At 45.1% G+C, this 22,600-nt stretch overlaps 1 protein-coding gene across 2 annotated transcripts in view; it reads right to left on the bottom strand.

The window, feature by feature from the left end:
* The window catches only part of LOC308307097 (collagen alpha-1(XV) chain-like), a 136,164-nt gene that overhangs the window by 48,137 nt on the left and 65,427 nt on the right, over window positions 1-22,600 (bottom strand). Inside the window, exons 3-16 of one of the 2 annotated variants that reach the window (XM_080752230.1) lie at window positions 20,422-20,669; window positions 16,653-16,823; window positions 15,957-16,088; window positions 8,444-8,518; window positions 7,422-7,517; window positions 6,311-6,440; window positions 5,289-5,341; window positions 3,534-3,698; window positions 3,198-3,224; window positions 2,570-2,632; window positions 2,274-2,354; window positions 2,036-2,095; window positions 1,781-1,915; window positions 807-893 (exon numbers count right to left, since the gene is read on the bottom strand). In XM_080752230.1, coding sequence (XP_080608356.1) covers window positions 807-893; window positions 1,781-1,915; window positions 2,036-2,095; window positions 2,274-2,354; window positions 2,570-2,632; window positions 3,198-3,224; window positions 3,534-3,698; window positions 5,289-5,341; window positions 6,311-6,440; window positions 7,422-7,517; window positions 8,444-8,518; window positions 15,957-16,088; window positions 16,653-16,823; window positions 20,422-20,669 — 1,523 coding nt within the window. The remainder of the gene's footprint in view (window positions 1-806; window positions 894-1,780; window positions 1,916-2,035; window positions 2,096-2,273; window positions 2,355-2,569; window positions 2,633-3,197; window positions 3,225-3,533; window positions 3,699-5,288; window positions 5,342-6,310; window positions 6,441-7,421; window positions 7,518-8,443; window positions 8,519-15,956; window positions 16,089-16,652; window positions 16,824-20,421; window positions 20,670-22,600) is intronic. The other variant, XM_080752231.1, reaches the window with a different exon arrangement.

The following is a 22,600-nucleotide window of genomic DNA, read 5'->3' as shown; positions in this document are numbered from 1 at the left end:
TTGCTACTTGGTGGAATTGTGTTTGGATTGTGTAGTTAGTTACCTTTCCAACTCCAAAGGTGGGCGAGAAATCAAAAACAGCTGTTCTTTTTCTTTTATTATTTAAGCAACGTTTTGATCACATACAGTAGACCTTCCTCAGGCGTCAGAGAGGTCCCATATCTCATTCATCAGGCATAAAGAATGTCTATGTGATGTTTATGTAATGTTGCTTAAATAATAATAATAATTAAAAAAAATCATATTGTGCAAGTGCAGACATATGGTCAAAACTAAGGAAGTATTATGAAGAAAAAGCTTTTATTCAGCTGCTATTTCATCATTGAAAGGGACAGGGTGACACTGATACGTGGGTTGTATCCCCGTCATAGTGTTTGATTCATTTCAAAGATGAAATGGCTATCTGAATAAAGGCTTTTAAAGTTTTTCATCAGAAGAGTGCCCTGTTTTTTTCTTTTTTTTTGCACGTTTTGAGTCCGCAACCACAGAGCACCTTCATTACACTCTTTTGGACTTTCTTATTTCTGATCAATATTGCACACACGCACACACGCACGCACACACACACGCAAACGCACACACACACACACACACACACACACACACACACACACACACACACACACACACACACACACACACACACACACACACACACACACACACAGTGTTATTGATGATCCAACATTGCATACTGTAAGCAAGCGGCAGCAGAAAAGCAGTGAATCAACATGGTGGTTTTAACTAGTTGGGGGTAAATGCTGTCTTTTAGTCCCAGTGGATCTGATGGGACCAGAACATAGTACCTGACCCGAACCAGACCCATTCCAAGAACCAGACCCAGAACCAGAACCAGACCAAGAACCAGAACCACTAAACCAGTCCTCAATCACCTGAAAACAAACACTGGGTCAACACTGACTAACAACTGAACACATGTATACTGCAAGACTACACACACTGCCAACATATTCTCACTCTCAAGTAGGGATGGGAGCATGGGACGATATGAAAATGTCATATCACGAATATTGTGACAAAAGACACCGCGATTTACGATATTATCCGAAATGATCAAAATCCATTATCCTGGGGCGGAAAATTTGCCAAAAAAATTGCCGATCTACAAGCTCACAACGAGTCGCAAAGACATTTGATAGAGAGTGGAAAAAAGACATAAAGTATGTATATACGTAAGCACGCTTTACCAATTATAGAGGGTTTAAAGACCCAGTGAAATGGCTATTTTAGGTATTTTATTTTGAAGTTTCAGTCTGAAAAGGAAGCCGGTGTGTTTCTGAACCAATCAGATGGGACCAACCCTTCAGGCGATGGGACGTAAAATCTGAGTCATGTGATGTTTAATGTTTTGTTTGTAGCCCTCATTAGCAAGGCAGAGAAACACGACCAGGCTGCCTCTTGTACAGAATATTTGTTTTCTTTAAGTGGTACCGGATATGTAGCTCAGCAAATAAAAGGTGAATTGATCCCAGTGCATGACGGAGGACAATATCTTGATAAACAAAATCTCCACGATACGATTATCGTGAGTGTTTTTTATCACGATAAACGATAATATCGCTTATCGTCCCATTCCTAATACATACATACTGGTACATACATACATACATACATACATACATACATACATACCGGTACATACATACATACATACATACATACATACATACATACATACATACATACATACAAACACATACACTGTATCACTACACACACTGAGACAGTGAGTAAAGAGGAGTGTTTCTGTTGAACTTACAGGGAGGCCAGGCGCTCCCATCTCCCCGTCTTTTCCGTCTCTCCCGGCAGCTCCTGGACGTCCGGGCACAGCGTCTTCCGACAGGGGCCCCGCGGGCCCTGGGATTCCTGGGGGACCAGGTGGACCTGGGGGTCCCTACAGAGAGAAAGGCAGACATGCCATACTACCATGAGATGTGAGGCTGGAGCACCATAACATGTTAGGAAAGAGTGAGTATAAGAGAGAGATATTATACAGGGTGGGGGAATCTCTCACCCTGATGATTTCTGCATCACTGTCAAAGTCATCAAACCCTGCTGAACCCTCCAACGCATCCTGATGACAGACACACACACACACACACACACACACACACACACACACACACACACACACACACACACACACACACACACACACACACACGTCACATGAGCAGTGGATCCACTGACCAACCGATCACTGGGACAACAGCGTTAGCGAGCACACACGGCTCATGATGCGAGTGACTTACAGAGAACCTGGAGGGCTTGGTGGGTCGGCCCGGAGGTCCTGGTAGACCCGGAGGGCCAGGTAGCCCAACGCCAGCGTCACCCTGTAGGGGACAGAGAAAGGTAGACGTTCCATTATCCATCTTATCTTATCTATGGTTGCTGTCAGGTGGAAATCTTGTTGTACAAATAGTGAATATGGCAGATCTACACAGCTCACAGCACGACACCATCTGCTATTTTCAATATTCTTCCATGATGATTAAGTAGGTCATTCATTTACGAAAAGAAAAAGGTTTCTGCTATTATGTTTTTGTACCTTTTCGCCCTTAAGTCCCGGTTCCCCTGACAACCCTGGGAATCCTGGAACCCCAGTTGGACCCTAAAGAGACAACATAGGAAAGACTTTTTAAGGAAGACACTTTCTTGATCCCGAGCATATGCGTATTCTCTATTTTCTGTGGAGACATTTAAGGTAGAGCGGAAACAGAAGAGTAACTAGTATAGAGCCCTGAGGGACTCTGCTCAACAACGTATGGGGTTTAAGTGGTTAAATGCAGACATAGTGTGTATGAACTCTCTTCTGGGCTCTATTTTTGATTGTCTTAAGTACCAGCTCTTATGCCTTAACTTAAAGGGCTGTCCATACTGTCTCCAACCCCACATTCCAAGCCACGCATGCGATGCGCCCATAAACAATCATACTCCAAAAGCTAAAATGATGTTCGTGCCTTGGCTATCTAAGCCGCACACTGCACGCTTGCGTGTAGTGATGACCTTAGATAACCATTTCGCACTCTGCATTCTTGGCCGTTTATGCCGCACATCCCATGCCACGCATGCGATGCGCCCATAAACGACCATACTCTTGGGTTTATAATAAACAACCTTAAACCTATTTTGTCTGATGCTTAGTGAAATAAATACAATTATAACTCTCTACTTACTGAAGTTCCATTTTCACCCTTCATGCCCTGGAAAAAAGAAGACAGAACAAATATTTTACTCAGATATCAATTCTTTACTTAGATGAGTCACACACACGCACATGCATGCGTGACGTGTGCGCACGCCTTCACTTGTGTACACACAGACGCACTAAAACAGACGTCTAAAAATACATGTTGGAGCATCGAACAACAGTTACGAGCTGTGTTTATTATTTGGATGACTGTGTCTCAAACAACACGCACGCACGCACGCACGCACGCACGCACGCACGCACGCACGCACGCACGCACGCACACACACACACACGCAAACAAACAAATAATTGAACATACAGGCTGTCCGTCCTTCCCAGGAGTTCCAGGGGCCCCCGTAGGTCCTGGCGTTCCCTGCGGGCCCCGGGGCCCTGGCTCCTCGCCGCCCTCCTGGCCTGGGCCGGCCGGTCCTGGAGGCCCGGCAGGGCCAGGCTCTCCTGGTTCCCCCTTCTGTCCTTGAGTCACCTGCAATGTGAGAGGGGTCGTTAGTTCATTGATTGGCTTGGGAAAGAGGGCATTTGTGTTTCTCTCGCCATAGTAAAATCTGCATTCATGGTCTGGAGAGGGCACTTTTTTACAGACGGATAAAAGGGCAGGGGCTCAAGCCCCCTTTGATGTCTATGTGTGCACGTGCCTGGTAACACGCTATTTCGCAAAAGTAGCAAAAATAGCCGATCCACAAGCTCTCAACGTGTCACGATGAGATAGATGCATTGGGAGCTTGTAGGGCTGTTAGCACTATTTTCTAAAAGTCAAAGTTGTGCTTGTGTGTGCATATTTATAAATAGGCCTGCAATGAAAAGTATTAACTCCCATCAAAAGACACCAATTTGACACCCCTACAATTTAAGTTATTTGACAAACTCTTACTCTCAGCCAGAAAAATGTATCTTAATTAACTGGATAACAAAAAGAAACCCCAACCATACAACTCTGGTATAGGGAGATCTTTGGGGTGCTACCCCATGAAAGATTATGTGCAGTGCACAGAGGCAACGAAGCCTCTTTTCAAAACATATGGTCCCCAATGCTAAATTATTCCCGGATGAGATATCCCAGATCCTTCTGAAAGGTCAGTGCCCGGTGGGACAGAATCCCTCTCGGGGATAGGGTGAAACCTGGGAATCGGATGCTCGATGCTCAATGTATGATTGTATTGCATTATGGTTGATGAACTGAGGACTTGAAAAATGGAGGACCCCCCCCCCCCCCCCCCCCCCCCCCCCCCCCCCCCGTTGTTTGTGAACTGTACTGTCTTGTTGAACAGTGTTTTGTTTTTGTGATTTTATGTTGTCCGTGAAATTTGTTAAAAATTAATAAAAAAGTAAAAAAAAAAAAAAAAAACAGGAGCTTGTGACTATATTGCCCTTTGCACACAGGCACGTTTATCCGCACGGATAAAACGGACAATTTCATTTTTTAAAAAGAAACAATGATTCTCCACGACCTCATGCACACCGGATCCGAATTAGCCGTGCGACGAGTGGCTGCGGCCGTGTGTTTTTTCCTCCATCGAACCCAGTTCGATTCGTGCGTCTTGTCGCATGCGGTAAAAAACTCATCACTCTTTTTATGACTCCTTTTGGGGATCCGCAGCGCCGATTCCGCACAGCATTGCACACCAAATCCAATGCGTTTATTCAAGCAGCAAACGGAAAAAAAACCGCAACTGTCCTGTGTGCAAAGGGCTTAACTCAATCGTATCCTTTGGAACAGAGATAGTTTTTTTTCCCCATTTCCTGAAAAGTAAGACAATTCAAAAAGTTTATTTTTAATTTTATAGCATACATACAGTATGCAGTTAAATACACACACACACACACACACACACACACACACACACACACACACACACACACACACACACACACACAGAGACAGACAGACGTATGTACACATACTGTACAAACATACACACTCACATAATACACCCTTGCACTTGTACAGTCAACAAACATGTAAAAAGAAATAACTAATACTTAATTATATTCAATACAAATGTGTCTTTTCTTTACAGAAAAAAAATGAATAAATGACAAGTTGTTTTCTACTTACAGTGTGAGGTCTGCTGGTTGGATGCCTTGTAGCAGACGGTGCTGCGGTGGTGGCTGAGGAACAGTTAGCAGGTTAACAGAAACGTCTACATATACAGTACTAACTACTACATGTAGATCTGCTATTTTCACAATAGAACCATGTTATACAAAATGTAATGCATCAACTCTTAGTGCTCGTAAGGGTGGGGGGTCCCCAGTTAAAATATGATTATTTAGAGGGTCGCAGCCTGAAAAGGTTGAGAACCACTGGTTTAGTAGCAGTCAAGTTAACACTGAAACCCTCATCCTATCACTGTTTCTGTTTGAACATGTCACCATCTAGTGGTGGCTTGATGTAAGTGAAAAATGTCAGAGTGTGGCAGAGACAACAGGGAGGGGAGGGGATCATTGAAGGTTGGGCTAAATTGAGACAGAGGAAGAGAGAGCCCACGGCACCTCTCACGGACCTCCGCTGCGGTCATCCCGTGGTCGGCGGCGAGGGACCCCCGCAGGGCGGCCGACCCAACGGCCACCGTGCGGGGGTCCCTCGCCGCTGACCACGGGGCAGCTGACCGTCGCCGGCGACCCTCCACCGGGGTCTCCACCGGGGTGTCTCTCGCGGACCGCCTCTCCTCAGGGGGGGGGGGGGGTCCCCGGGAGTCCCTCGCCGCTGATATTTATTATTAAAAGAAACTATTAACTAATTATTAAGAAACGTGTTATTTTCCAGTGTTCAATAATGGTTTGAAGAGGAATTTTCTGGAATAATAATTTATCCATGTAGCTGTCTCTAAAAACGACCAGTGGCAGTGTTGGGTGGCGAAAAAAGTGACCAAATCGATTGGTCTGATTAAGGACTTGAAGAGATCAGCTATTTTCGGCATCGCTTTGGCATCAAGCCAAAAATAGCAGATCTACAAGCTCTCAATGCCTCGCAGCGCGAGGCGTTGAGAGCTTGTAGATCTTGTAGATCGTTGAGAGCTTGTAGATCTGAAAACGTTGAACGTTTTTTAGAGAAATGTTGAGTCTTTGGTTGTTTACCTCTCATTGAGTTGGGCTCTGCCTCCTGACCTGACATCTCCTCAGCATCCTCATCATCGTTGCCTAGCGACACCTCTGTGGGCGGGGCTCTGACCGGACTGGAGGCAGTGAGCTCTGCTTCTGGGAGGGGCTGGGAGAGAGAGAGAGAGAGAGAGAGAGAGAGAGAGAGAGAGAGAGAGAGAGAGAGAGATAGAGAGAGAGAGAGGGAAAGAGAGAGAGAGAGTCGCATCGCGATGCGTTGTGAGCTTGTAGATCGGCTATTTTCAAATAGCCACGGTATAGAATAGGGATACAGTGGTTAATGGATGTTTTATAATACAACATTTGGATCCGAGATGTAGTGGAGTAGAAGTAAAAGTATTGGAAATTGGAAATACTGAAGTAAAGTACAAATAGCTCAAAAGTGTACTTAAGTACATTACTTAAAGGGGAACTCTACCACTTTTCAATCTATGTTCATATAATAGGTCACAATTTTTTTCTACTCAGTTTGGGTCTCATAGGAGAGCTGTGGGTGGGTCAAATCCTTCTACCGGTGACATCATCAATGGGAAATGCAAGCTAATAGAAACTGCAGGCTTTCTATTCCTGAAAAAGTTGCAATGTTAAAGTGGAAGCCATTGTTCTCGTGATAATAAAAATCTAATTTTTTTTTTTCCAAAAATATTATTTAACATTTTTTTGTCAAACGATGATGTCACCGGTAGAAGGATTTGACAGCTCTCCTATGAGACCCAGACTGAATAGATTTTTTTTGCTATTTTATTATGAACATTAGTAGGACCTATTATATGAAGACAGGTTGAAAAGTGGTGAACTACTCCTTTAAGTAAATCTACTTACACCAAGTTACTTTACAGAACTGGTAAAATGTATGTACAATTTTGGTGAGTGTGTGTGTGTGTGTGTGTGTGTGTGTGTGTGTGTGTGTGTGTGTGTTTGTGTGTGTGTGTGTGTGTGTGTGTGTGTGTGTGTGTGTGTGTGTGCGTGCGCGTGTGCGCGTGCGTGTGTGTTTGTGTGTGTGTGTGTGTGTGTGTGTGTGTGTGTGTGTGTGTGTGTGTGTGTGTGTGTGTGTGTGTGTGTGTGTATGTGTGTGTGTGTGTACACTCACCATAGTATATTCTCTTTCCTCGACTACTTTCTTCACCTCGTCCACACCCTCCATGTCTTCATAGGCATCATCATCACCACTACCATAACCTGAGGCCTGCACACACACACACACACGCACACGCACACGCGCACGCACGCACACACACACACACACACACACACACACACACACACACACACACACACACACACACACACACACACACACACACACACACACACACAGCCAGTTGGGTGGACAGACAGACAGACAGACAGACAGACAGACAGACAGACAGACAGACAGACAGACAGAATATGAAATAATAACATACAAGTGTTATTAGAGAAAAGTGCTTTCAGACAAGTTTTAGCTTGCACGGATCAGGGGCGTCAATTGGGTATGGCAGGGGTATGCAGCTGCCATACCCTGGGTCCAGGGGGGAAAATAAAAGTTACTTTTAAATAGAAATCCATGAATGTCTCTTTGTCTATTTGTGCTAATAACTACAAATGCAAAATTTAACAAAATGGTCACTTTAACAAGGTATTATAATTATATTCTCCACACTTGTATTCTCCCCATTTTGACAAAAATGGTATATTCCCAGGTTCTGCAGGTCAGCTGCACAGGTGCAATGCATTGTTGTTAATTGTGGCACGTTTACTAACATGCCAAGTTTAGCTGCACTTGAACAACCATTCCAGGCTGCCATATAACATAGACAAATAAGTTTTGAACAAACCCACTTGGCCACTGGCACTTGCACAAAATATATGTACATAAGACGTTGTTAACCCAGGAGAAATGACTTTACATGCTGCACCTTTTAAGAGGCACCTCACTACTACTATGCCTCTTCGGCCATGATGATAAAATACAAGGTAAACTGCGACCTCTAGTGGATCATTGCTTTAGTACAGTCAGTGCACAAGATGTAACAACCAACTTGAACCTTGAATGCACCTGCAGTGGCAGCAGCCCTCCAGTAGAGGGAGGAGTGGCTCCATTCATAAACAGTGTGTGAGTGTGTTGCTTACATGGGGGTCGTCCTCCTCACACTGATCGTCTGGAGCCGTGGGATCCGACTTCAACACCAGCTGCTGGATGGAACCCTGAGACACACAGACAGACAGACAGACAGACACACGCACGCACACAAATACACACACAGAGTCAGATGTTTGTTGTTATGTGTAATTCGTTCTTCATTCCGTTTTTTACGCTGAACGTTTTTGGCAGTGCAACAGGGGGTCCGGGACCCCTAGGGGGTCCTCAGTGTTACTACAGGGGGTCCTCCAAATCTTTGTGTGATAGAAACCTTTTTTTTCTCCTTTTTTATATTAACCAACCACTTGAACTCGAGCGTCCATATTCGGCTTTCTACAAGCTCACAACGCCTCTACAAGCTTTCTACAAGCGAGCTTGTAGATCGGCTATTTTCGGCAAAGAGGTTGAGGAGAAAAAGATCAGACTATGTATGGAGTGAAAGGTCAAGTAGTGACAGTTCAAGTGGTTAAATATCTGAAAACACAAATTGACATGAATCGAAAATACACTGATGATTGTGCTGTCAAAAGATGAAACTACAGTATATGAGTTACTACAGGGGGTCCTCCAAATCTTTGTGTGATAGAAAGAAAGAAATAAAATCTCCTTTTTAGCCAGATTCTTAAGCAGATTCTGAAAACTTTAGCAAAAAATAGCAGATCTACAAGCTCACGTGAGATTGTAGATCGTCTATTTTCGGCAAAGAGGTTTGGTATAGAGGGGAAAAGTATTGACAGCTCAAGTGGTTAAATATCTGAAAACAGAAATTGACATGAATCCAAAATACACTAATGAATGTGCTGTCAAACGATTAAACTAATCTATGAAAAGGTTGTGGGGGTCCCTGCTTCATCTCTCTCTCAAGGGGTTTTTGGTTCTGTGTGGAGTTTGCATGTTCTCCCCGTGTCTCCTAGGGTTGACAAAAACATGCAGTAATCCTGGTCTCAATAATGCCTCCCCCTGGCCAGCCGGGGCGCTTGATGGAGGGGAAAGGAACTGGTTGGAATAACGTGTTCCTTCCACGCGCTACGTCCATCCCGGGGAAATCCCCCCTGTCAGGTGAAAAGAAACAACTTGGACTACTCATGCATTGAAGGAAGCATGAGGTCAGTCCGTTGTCTCCCCAGTCACAGCAGAGGGAGAGCAGAGCCCAGGATTACATAGGCAATTGGCACTGGGTGAAAAAATGGGTTGCAAAATCGTGGGATAAAAATTATAAAAAAAAGGGGTCTTTGGTCTGAAGAAATTGAAGACCCCTATTCTGTCCAATAATATTCTACCCAGTTTATTCTATTCTATTCTATTCTATTCTATTCTATTCTACTCTATTGTGTTGTGTCCTGTTCATCAGCAGTGAGTAGTGTAGATGAATGTAGAGTAGCTCAGCATGTCTCAATGAGCAGCAGTTAGCCCAGTTTCACACTGATGATTTAGCCGTGAGAACACACTGCTGCACTGAAGCCTGAGGTCTGACACCTGTTTCTAATGCTAACCATCACATCACAACACAGGCAGAGAGAGGGAGAGAGAGAGAGAGAGAGAGAGAGAGAGAGAGAGAGAGAGAGAGAGAGAGAGAGAGAGAGAGAGAGAGAGAGAGAGGGGGGGAGAGGAAGAGGTGGAGGTAGAGAGAGAGAGGGAGAAAGTCAAACAGAAACATGGAGGACCACCACCAAGAGAAAGACAGACAGAGTGAAACGCTGAGAGACAAACAAAGACCCAGGCAGCCAAGAGACACACAAGCGAAAGCGCGTGTGTGTGTGTGTGTGTGTGTGTGTGTGTGTGTGTGTGTGTGTGTGTGTGTGTGTGTGTGTGTGTGTGTGTAAGCGTGTGTGTGTGTGTGTGTGTGTGTGCGTGCGCGTGCGTGCGTGCGTGTGTGCGTGCATGTGTGTGTGTGTGTGCTAAAAAACAGCTGCAGGGTGATAAACATCACGGCCGAAACAAACAAGCAAACGCGCCACGCAGCCAACTGGCCTGTCTCTTTCAGACCCTTCTGCACGGTGCAGTCAGTATTTAGGCCTAAAGCATGACAATCCGATGACTGAGCCTCCACTCCAACATGCCTTTTAATTGTCTCATAAACAAGGGGGGGAAGAGACCATGGCTTGAATGATTGCCGCATTTTGTTTTTGCCCCGATAAAAGCGTGTACACATTGCAGAATAAATAACACAAAAACACATGCATGGGTATATGGGCACACAGGCAGAAGGACACATAATAATAATTACCTACTTCCTCCCGAGGGGGAAATTCAGTATTTTCAACGCAGCTGATTCTCTGCCCACAAGGAGCGTGTGAGCAATTAGGGGTCAAGAGTCTTGCTCAGGGAGAAACACTGACATTGCTACTCTTGCCTGGAATCGAACCAGGAACAACCAGGGACCCTGGTTCCCTAGGCGGGCTCCCTAACCATTCAGCTATGCTGCTCCAATAGACATACATACACAGGTGCAGATGCACACAGACAAGCACAAAAAAAGGATGACAGAAACACAGGTAGATGTTTACTGTACATGCAGACCCATCCACCATCCATCCATCTTCAGCCGCTTATCCGGAGCTGCATGTGTCACGGTGACAACAGTTCCAGCTAAGAGCTCCAGTCCAGACTTCCCTTTTTCCGGGCAACATTAGCAGTAATTAGTTCATGCAGCAGGATCCCAGCATGGAGATGTAATCCCCCCATCTGGTCCTTGGTCTGCCCCGTGGCCTCCTCCCAGTAGGACGTGCCCAAGAACCTCCCAGCGGCTTCACTCCGAGGTCCTCCTGGGTGACTGAACTTCTCACCCTGTCCCTAAGAGAAGCGCCAGCCACCCTTCTGAGAAAACTCATTTTGGCTTGTATCTACGATCTTATTCTTTCGGTCATGACCTACACCAGTGATACCTCAAACTCCGGCCCGCGGCGCAATATTGACTGGCCCACCAGCGTAATGTCCTCAAAGGCACGCATCCAACAGGCTTTAAACTGAGCAGATTGGACCTTTAGTTAAAGAAAAAATCATATCTATACATTTTTTTTACCAGAGGCTCTGCCCGACTAATTAGCATACCCAAAACAACATTATAGTTCTAATGCAAATGAAAGAGAGATGTACTGTAGCTCTACTTAACAACTGCGTCTGCATCATTAGCCATTTATAGCTAAACATATATATATTTTTTAAAGATACATTTTTGGGCTTTTGCCTTTATTTATAGGATAGTAGACTGACAGGAAACGAGGAGAGACTGGTCGGGCTCGGGATTCAAACCAGCAACCTGCTGCAGACTATTCAAAGCCTAAACGGTATGCGCCTGGACCAGTAGGCCAATAGGTCAGCATTATAGAATTGCTGACCTATTAGTTAAGGAGATAAGTTCATATGTTTCCTCATCTGTCAAAATGTACAAACACTCTTGTGTTTCAACTGCCATGTTCCAGCTGTGCAATAATGAAAATAATGCCTTTTCAGATGGTACAGCTAATACACCAGATGATGTTGTTGTTGTTGATGGAGACCATAGAGAAGTCACCATTTTGGGATATACATTTGATCACAGTCTCCAAGAGGCATTCCTGATCAAGGTGCTAAAGTACCGAATACCTTAAGGATGCTATTATACAGCTTGGTTAAAAATGTTAAACTGCTTGTGTTCATATTTAGAAGCCTCTGTAATGTCCATACATTTGTTGTGAGAGGCCTGCAGATTGCAGGAATGCCCAAGCCAAGAGCTATTAAAGGCATTGGCTAAATTATGTTCAGTCTCTGTGATAATTGGCAGTCGCCATATGTGGAGGAGGCGATGCTTCCTGTACCCGTGATCTGTATTCTGAAATACTTGTTGTTGACATTCAACAACAAGTTTGAGCATCTAGTATTGTATGTGAGCATGTGTGTGTGTGTGTGTGTGTGTGTGTGTGTGTGTGTGTGTGTGTGTGTGTGTGTGTGTGTGTGTGTGTGTGTGTGTGTGTGTGTGTGTGTGTTGTGCGCGCACACATGTGTTTGTATATGTGTGCATGCATGCATGGTGATGCACACACTTTTGTTCATAATTATGGTATACGTATTGTGTGTACATGCATGCATTACTGCCAGATTTTTATTGTCTATCTAGTGTGTGTCGGTCCGAGTGTGTTTCGATGCGCGCGTGCGTGCGTGCGTGCGTGCGTGCGTGCGTGTGTGTGTGTGTGTGTGTGTGTGTGTGTGCATGTGCACAGAGACAGAGAGAAACAGAGACAGAGAGAGACAGACAGAGACAGAGAGAAACAGAGACAGAGAGAGACAGACAGAGACAGAGAGAAACAGAGACAGAGAGAGACAGACAGAGACAGAGAGACAGAGACAGAGACAGAGAGACAGAGAGACAGAGACAGAGAGAAACAGAGACAGAGAGAGACAGACAGAGACAGAGAGACGCCTGGTGCTAATAGAAATCCTAAGTACTCTCGTGCACATCTTGCCGTACTCTCCTGCCTGCATTTTCACCTATAAACCTGTTCTTAACGAGAGGAAACCGACTGCTCTTCCATCATATCTTTCCACTGTCACTGGAAGCTCTATCCATTTCCATCCTGTTACCTCACAATAAATCAGTGGACAGGAAAAACACACTCTACTATGATCTCACTGACATCCTTTTTAGATAAAAAACAGATTTCAAAACAAACAAAAAAAATGTTTGGGCTTCGTTACCCTGCCTGCAGCAACGCACAGCAGGTAATCGGCTCAATCCGAGTGTTTACAGGCGTGTTAGCAAGTTAACTTGAAAACATGGGCAGATTTTGAATAAACTTGGGATGAGTGCACAGTAGGCTGCCCGAAGAAATTATTACTTTTCTCCAAGCCCTTCCCTCTCACCATCATCTACGTGAACAGCTTATTGTGTTTATTTTATTGTCTCTCTGGAGCGTCCACGAACGTCTCAAGAGACAAAGCTACAGCCTGACTCGAGCCAAGGTTCAAACCCAAGATGGTGACACCAAAGACTTTTAGATCCTAGCGGGCGTGACACTCTGGCCCACATCCAGTTCATTATAGCGATGGACCATGCCCTGAGACTCGCAATCAATGGCAGAGAGGAGGCACTGGGCTTGACGCTGGTCCCGAGGAAGCGGGCCACTGACGCCTTGCACCCTGAACTAGTGGCAAGCAAACTGACACTGTGGGAACTGGGAACCAACCCGGGGCAAAAGGCAAGAAGACACACTGCAGCGTGACAGCTTTATTGTCTCCACCAGCCGAAGGCTGAGGGAGAGTATGTTTTCCCCTCCGTCCGTGTGTTCGTCCGTCCGTCCGTGCGTGCGTCCGTCCGTCCGTGCGTCCGTGCGTCCTCGCAGTTTGTGAGCACCTAATCTCAGTCGCCGTTGGCCCGGACGCTGCCAAAGTGAGCACACACACTCCCTGGATGCCAATCTAGAACCTCTGCCCTAAATTTTTCAAATGGGCCTTTTCTAGCGCCACCTAGTGGCCGATGTTCGCAAAACACATTTTGGTGCACTAGTCTTACAAATTTTGGCCAAAAATCCTACAAATCGGTAGGCAGTATCTCCACAGTCATGTGATCGACACGGATCTGTCCGATTTGGCATATTCCATCCTGATTGGCTAAGATTGGCTTCCAAAGTTTGTAGGATTGAGCCGTTTGGAACAAAATGCCTCAAATCCCAAACGCAAAGTGCAATCATCATGAAATCGCTCACACACGTTCCCACTAGGTCGAAGAAGAAATGCCACTTAAAATTTTTGAAATCAGCCTCATGGTGGCGCTATAACAGGCCGATTTGTGGTTTTACCTATAACTCCACCGATCAATTTCAAACTTTGCAAGCGCACTCCCTAGAAGCTAACGATAAACCTTTGCCCTGCATTTTTCACATAAGCCTTTTATAGCGCCACCTTTGGGCCGACTTATGTAAAACACATTTTTGGATATTACTCCTTGAGATTTTATCCAAAAATCACGCAAATCGGTACACAGTATCTCTATAGTCATGTGATCAAGTCCGATCCGTCTGATATTTCATATGCCATCCTGATTGGCTAATATTAGCTTCCAAAGTTTGCAGGATTGCACCACCAGGACGCACAGCCTGGTGGAGACCTGTGCTCGGAAGAGCACTGCTTCTAGTCTAACACTGCAGAGCTCAAGACCCTGGTGCTAGATAGGAGAGTGTGGAGGGCAGCGATTCAGGAGTCCCGAGTTGGTGTTGGCTAGGCGGCAATCGCATCGCAATACAAATATCACAACCTCAATTGTGACACAAGGTCCTCACAGATATTGTTAGCTGACTTTTTGGCCATACTAGGCCAAAAAGTGGTGGTCGTTTTTTTAATCTTCCTTGCCATAAATTAAATAAAATATTTTCTACTTTGAACTGAACAGAGCTGCCTTGGATCCTTTCTAAGTTCTCCACCTCATCATTACACTTTTTTTGATACTATACCTTTATAACGGAATGGAACTTGATTAAGTAACTATACCCTCTCCAAAGAGCACCTGTTTACAGTTTACTATATTACTCACGGACCCACGCATCGCTTCTTCATCTTTTATCTGTCCTCACAGAGTTTCTAACACTCCCCAGACCACTACATGGGCTGGGAACATGTACATGAAACACTTAAGACTTAACACTTAGCTGGATAAAAAAACTATTCTGACAATTCTTGGTTGTTGATTCCCTGGGCTACAATACTGCAGACACAGTCGTCATTGTTTTTCACATGTCAGAGGTAGAAGAAGTCTCACTGCAGCCAGAAACACATGGTTGGTTCTGCCCACGGCAGTGGGTTGGCTTTGTATTGGCCTGTTCTGATTCAGTCCAATATGGTTTTCCCAATTCCCATGAAGAGAAATTAGAGACAGACGATTTTCAAATGCTGACATACGACATTCCTGCTGCTGTAGTTCATCTCTCTATACTCTGAACAAATCTATGTGTCCCAGCGAGACCTGTAGAGCAGAACATTGATTGAATGATGCATGAAGCTCACTGTATGGAACGCTGACAGAGGAACAGGTGAGAAGACGTCATTATATGCTTGAGGAATAAGACCCAGCTCAAATCCCTCAGTCCAAGAGTCTTCAACAGGGGGTCCTCAGAGTTACTACACGGGGTCCTCCACATCTTTGTTTGATAGAAACTTTTTTTCCTCCTCTTTTATATTAACCACTTGAGCCCTAGCGTCCATATTCCGAGAACTTTAGCCAAAAATAGCTTTGGTGTAGTGGGGAATAAGAGCAGACTAAGTACAGAGTGAAAGGTCAAGTTTATTGACGGTTCAAGAATCCAAAATACACTGATGATTGTGCTGTCAAAAGATGAAATAATATGGAATCTATTAACTGGTTGTGGGGGTCCCTGCTTCATCTCTCTCTCAACTAAGGGGTCCTTGGCCTGGAAACGTTGAAGACCCCTGCCTCAGACCATGTTCCACACATGCATTCGCACACACACACACACACACACACACACACACACACACACACACACACACACACACACACACACAGAGACTCACCACAAAGGGCTCCAGCCCGGTTCCTCCTGCGTTGCCCACAAAGATGCCAGAGCTGGATTCAAAGGTGAGAGGCTGGTGGCTCCTGTCGAAGGCCACGCGATGGTACTCCTCACAGTCCATGAACAGACGCACCTGCATGACACACACACACACACACACACACACACACACACACACACACACACACACACACACACACACACACACACACACACACACTTTATCATCTATCTATAGTATACCAGGTGCCCCAAATGCTGGTCATATCCCCTGCAGCCCCCTTATTGCAAAATGGATAAAATAAATAGCATAATAATCTCGTAAAGTGTCACATTGCAACACTTTATGATCTTGCAGAGCTGCTATTTTTTGCAATGTATTATTATTATTAGCATTACTTTATTATTATTACCCTTAAAGTTTTTTTTTAATTAAAGTAAAAATAAATTGTACTTTTCAGATAGTACAGCGGAAGAGTGACAGGAAACAGGAGAGAGAGAGACGGGGAACGACATGCAGCAAAGGTGAACGGGTTCGGGAATCAAACTTGTGACACACTGTGAGACTGCATTAGTGTATCCGTGGTATGCACCTTAACCACTAGGGCTGGGCCATCGGCGCTCAAACTATTGCATTTTGTTTTTTAATTGATTATATTGATTTGTTGGATTAAGTGTTGCCCTAATTAAAAGTCACCTCAGAGGCCTGCACAGTGATGGTGAACCTGGCCCATCGGCCGGTCAGGTCGCCCATCTTGAAGGAGGCTGCTTCGTGGGTCCCTCCCGTCATGCTGTGGTCAGTGTAGTAGAGGATCACCCTCTGGGAGCCGTCCTCCACTGCAGACAACGCTACGCCCAGCTGCACCACCTGACAACATCAAGACAAGAGGTTGGCATTCAGAAACCTACAAGCATGGCAGGGTGCTGCAAATCTGGCCTTGAAACATGACGACGGTCGCTGATAACGTGACAGTTTACAGTTTAGGCATTTAGCAGACGCTTTTAATCCAAAGCGACTTACAATAAGCAGATAAAAACATCACAATAATAAACAGGATAATATGTCAATACATCAACAGCAATATAACAAATGCAAATGGATAACTATCTAGGAAACTTAATAATCAGTCAAGAAAAGGTTCTAAAAACCTAAAAACAAATGCTGACTAGCTTCATGTATGGTCATTGAGTGTTTCAGTAGTGCTAAGGGTTTAGGTGGAGTCTGAAAAGGTGAGTCTTGAGTCCACGGCGAAAGCTAGCGAGTGAGTCCGTTGTTCTAAGTGCGCCAGGGAGTTTGTTCCACAACTTTGGGGCCAGGAGGGCAAACTGTCGGACGTCGACCGTCATGGGTGAGGATTTACCTTGGGTTTGCGGAGGCGAATTAGTCAGCCTATAAACTACACAAACATTCAGATTTCACAAACATGCATGGGAAAACAGAAAACGATCAGATAAAAAGGCTGATTAACACATTTAATGCCCTAGATGTTAGATCTCCTCTAGCTGCCCAAATCTCTCCCATTCACCTCCATTGTATGCTAAAGGGCCCCGTTGCGTCAGTGCATGCGTGATGACATCACTTGGTCACATGACCGTAGACAGGATGTTGTTGCCTTCCACCCAGTATGGGCCAGTGTAGCCTATAGCTATTGTTAGCCGATCATAATTAGGTCCTTTTGCCAGCCATGCCCAGAGTTTTAGCCATAAAAACATACATCAGAGATAAAGGGCTTTAAAGTTTGAGAAATGCATTGGATTATATGGAGAAAAACGGCGGTGCGATGCTCTCAGTGTCTAATGGAAACAACCTGCGGTGATTGGGCAATATCCACAGGTAGCCCCGACCTTACGGTAAGATTTAATATTGTTACTGTAAATACAGTAAATGCGTCAAGCGCGTCGTGGGCCTCCAGCGACATGAAAGAGTTTGACGCATTGACACCACGTGGGCGTTTCATGAGTTAAAGAACACGGAGGATCCGGGTAATTATACAATGCCGGCCAGTATTTAGACAGGTGTGAGACTTTATAAAGCACTTTGTTTGTGAAATCTGAATGTAGGTGTAGTTTGTATAGGCTGACGAATTTGCCTCCGCAAACCCAGGTAAATCCTCACCCATGACAGATGCACATCATGTTATCAGCGACCATCATGTTTCAGGGCTACTGCAAAATGCAAATCCATCCTGTCTGTATCTGTCTGTCCCATTTAGTGCTCCAGAAATGAACGGGTTAACATGTCCAGCGTGCCTCCCGCAGGCTGCATCCACGACCGTTGTCTTATTTTGAAGGCCAGAAGTCCATAGCGTAAACACTTCCGGTTTGACGTCATGACGTCATTCACCGGAAGCGATCATCATCAACATGCGGTTGTGTAATGGCCGATCGATGCCTTTCAACATGTGTTTTATTAGCGAGAATCTAATGCCATCCTTGGCTTTAAAAGTTAAAAAAAAAAATCGCCATTTTGGGGGGGGCTGAGGCAGCCAGATCGCCTAACGTCGCCTTTCTGATAATTGTCTGATTTTTTGGGTATTTTTTTGACATTTTTAGAGCAAAAACTGACATAAGCTTAAGCAATGAATTTGCGATGGAAATGACGTCATCGCCGGAAACCGGAAATCGAGCGTTTCTCCCATGTAAACAACCATATTTTTTTTACATTGGAAGCCATTACAGCATCACCGCTAAATCTCAGCATCAATACGTCGGATTTTGATCCGGTTTGAAGTGTCTGTGCGTCTATTGCGCATCTAAGGCCATAGTCGCTAAGTTTTTTTAGACCATCAAGCGCGCGTATGGCGTGCACGGGTCCCGCGCTCTTCCATGCTAACGCTAATGGTAAGTGGATGGACAGGCTGCTAACTTGAGGCCTTCTAGCAATCGCCAGAGACCTTAATCGTTGGCGACATCTAGTGTACATTATATAGACTACAGCCTAGAATAATTTCATGCATATGAGGGCGATCTACTGTGTTTCTGAAAAATTAATAATATTCCCGGCAGTATAGGCGCACAAGCATATTGTAAAATGGCTGAGGGATTACTATTTTGTGCACGTGCATCCGTGATGATGATGAATCAGCGAGTCCAATCGTGCCAATCGTTTCCAACGGACCCTCGGGTAAGAACGCCAGCGTTACTCTATATACAGTACTTTTCGCGAGTATACTCGGGATCGGCACTCTAAATACTTGAGTATTTTTCACGAGTATACTCGGGATCGGCTAGAAATGAGTTAAGAAAGAAAACAAGAAGAAAAAAAAAGTACAAGACTTAAATCGATAAAAGGTTAAGCATGGGTTTATAGAGATCATATCTCGACCTCAGCTGGAAAAGCTATATTGAAGAGGTGGGTTTTGAAGGAAAGGAGGGTCTTTAATATAGTTGGGGAGGAGATTTTCATTAAACTTTGTTGGAATGCCCAGCTGGCTTCCCCGAAGAAATGAGTCATGGTCAAGTTCACAATGAAGGTCATAATTTGAAAGGGGTTGATGGATAATCACTTCTTGGGTCAACATAAGTTAGTAGTGTCTTGTGAACAGCGAGGCGTAGAACAAGAGATATTGGTGCGGTCAGGATTTTGCAACACCAGTGGATTTTTGAAATTGCACTTTGGGTTATATGAGCCACAAAGTTTGACAGGGATGAGGTTAAAATGGCTTGTGGTACAATAATGGTTGTGTGTGTGTATGAATGTGTAGTTAGTTACGCTGTTAATTTGAACTAAAAATAGACACTTTCATTTCAGCTTGACCTCGTAGATCGGCAGTTTTGGAGAAGAAATTTAGTGTAGTTATAAATTCACGAAGATAACAGCTGTCATTTTGGATTCAGTGTACAAGCGATACATTAACACTATCTACAGCATCTGACCCACTTGTTTCCAAGTGTGAATGCCTAGAGAGCTGCCAACACCCAGACACATCTTTTGAAGCATGAGTCTTTTAAGGCCTTATTTTTTACATGAATGAATATGCAACTTCTGTGGAAACCCTGTAATTTAGACCAGCGGTTCTCAACCTTTTCAGGCCATGACCCCCAAAATAATCATATTTTAACTGGGGACCCCCCACCCTGACGAGCACTAAGAGTTGAGGCATTACATTTTGTATATCATGGTTCTATTGTGAAAATAGCAGATCTACATGCTCACAACGCCTCGCAACGCAAAGCGTTGTGAGCATTTAGACCGGCTATTTTCACAATTTCTGCCTCCATTAATATTTGACAATTTGGCAAATGTTTAATTTGTCATTTCAGAGGTATTAAAAAGTCCTTCAATTGTCACTTTAGAGATGTGCTATACACTTTAACTCTTTGATGCGTTTGTTTACTGTTGAGTGAGAAAACAGTGTTGCACATTAAGTTAATCATCTGGGGACCCCCCAAAATCATTTGGGGACCCCCTTGGGAGTCCCGACCCACAGGTTGAGAACCACTGATTTAGACCCTGGAATCCTCACCTTCTGGAAAGCGTCGGTGATGGCGAACAGCACGCCCCCGCGCCTGGTGGTGGGCTTGGCGGTGACGGTGAGGGCGAAGTCCCGGTGGAAGGGGTCGGGGATGAAGGAGCGTGTTAGCCGGCCCACGTTGGCGTGGGGGCCGAAGCTGTAGGCGGGGTAACCCTCGAAGCCCGTGACGAAGGAGACCGAGGGGGGCAGCGGCACGCCGATCAACTCCGTCAGGTCCAGGGACCCCGACGATCCACGCTCTAGAAGAGAGAGAGAGAAAGGACGTGAAGTCAGGAACACTCACATCAAAGTAGATTTAACCATTACATAAATGGAATACAGTTAATCTTGGCGTTAAACGGCTCTGCGTTCGGAGATGTTCCCTGAATTTTGTGCATGCTTTTTGAGCATGGTAAGCTAAAACCAGGTAACGCAAAGCAATACCGGGATACAATAGCAGAACAATAGATCAATACCTTGACATGTACCAACTTCGTCAGTCAAAATTACAGTTTGAGATGTAACTTAGTCAGACAATCACAAGTATTTGAGCTTGGCCAGACTGATCGTGCAAAGGTGGAGGCTGGGGTGGAGGAGGAGGCAGCTTGCAGCGAATGATTCCGAAGCTTCAGAAACCAAGCATAGGTAGAGAAAGCAAGCCGTATTTAAAGGAACCTTCCCTACTGATTGAGAGCTTTGATTGGAGTATGGCAGTCATGTGACGTAATGACCAGCAGATATGATAATGAGGTATGAGAACAGAGCTGACTGACAGCTGACTACAGCTGGGCAGGCGACTCCTGTGTCCTGCATACACAGGAGTCGCGGTCTCTTCAAATATAGGCCTATGTCGTCATACACTTATTTAAATACTTTTTTAGTTATGGTTATGAAGTATTATGAGTATTCATGAGTCCGCAATCTCGCAGGACATGGACAAAATGGGTCTAGATTATTAATCGATATTCTTTTTATAATTGATTAAATCGATCAGTTCGATTAACTGTTGTCCCCGGACCCGGTGTTGCATTACCGAACCCAAGTCTGAATGCACACACACACACACACACACACACACACACACACACTGTACTACTGTAGATTTGAGAAGGAGCGTTTCCCCCCTGCCCTCCCCCTCCACCCCCCCCTGGCCACTGGAGCGCCTTGTCCTGGCCCATCTGAAGCGCATCACTGATCCTGTGCTGGACCCGCTGCAGTTCGCATACAGAGCGAATAGATCCACGGAGGACGCCGTGAACATGGCTCTGTACCACACTCTAAAACATCTGGTCACTACCGGCAGCTATGCCAGGATCCTGTTCGTCGACTTCAGTTCGGCCTTCAACACCATCCTACCATCTATCCTGGAGCACCAGCTGTCCCTGCTGCAAGTTCCTGCCTCCACTCGCAGGTGGATTATAGACTTTCAACACATAGTGCACTCAGGTGAACTATGTGGAGTCCTTTAAGTTCCTGGGGATGATCATCTCCAGGGATCTGAAGTGGGAACTTAACATCGATACCCTCCTGAGAAAGGCCCAGCAGAGGATGTACTTTCTTCGGCAGCTGCGGAAATACAGTCTGTCGAGGGCCATGATGACGCAGTTCTACACGGCCATCATAGAGCCCATCCTCACTCATTCCATTATCACCTGGTTCCCCGCTGCAGCTGCAAAAGATCTCATCAAGCTGCAGCGGGTGATACGCTCTGCGGAGAGGGTGATTGGCCGTCCCCTGCCCTCCCTCAAGTCCCTGCACGACTCCAGGGCGCTGAGGAGGGCAAGAAAGATCATGGCCGACCCCTCCCACCCTGGCCACGGCCTGCTCACCCTGCTCCCCTCTGGGAGAAGGATGCGGCATCTAGGGGCCAAGACAGAGCGCCACAAAAACAGTTTTTTCCACTCAGCCGCCAGGCTGCTTGATGACGCTGGTTTTCCTTCTGCCCCTGCCCCTTAGGGACATCAGCAATATGTCGCACTACTGAACACTACTGCACTTTATATATATTATTTATTATTTATTTTCTGCACGGTGTTGTTTTGTGTTTGTTGGTTTAATGTTACTTGTGAAAAAAATATTGAATGCACACTTGTATGTTGCCAAAGCAAATTCCTATGTGTGATACACAATGGTAAATAAAGGAATCTGAATCTGAACACACACACACACACACACACACACACACACACAC

This window comes from Nannobrachium achirus (genome assembly GCF_963921795.1).
Source record: "Nannobrachium achirus genome assembly, chromosome: 21".
NCBI classification, from domain to species: Eukaryota; Metazoa; Chordata; class Actinopteri; order Myctophiformes; family Myctophidae; genus Nannobrachium; species Nannobrachium achirus.
Note: the sequence above shows the minus strand (reverse complement) of the source record. Positions and strands in the feature narration are given on the sequence as shown.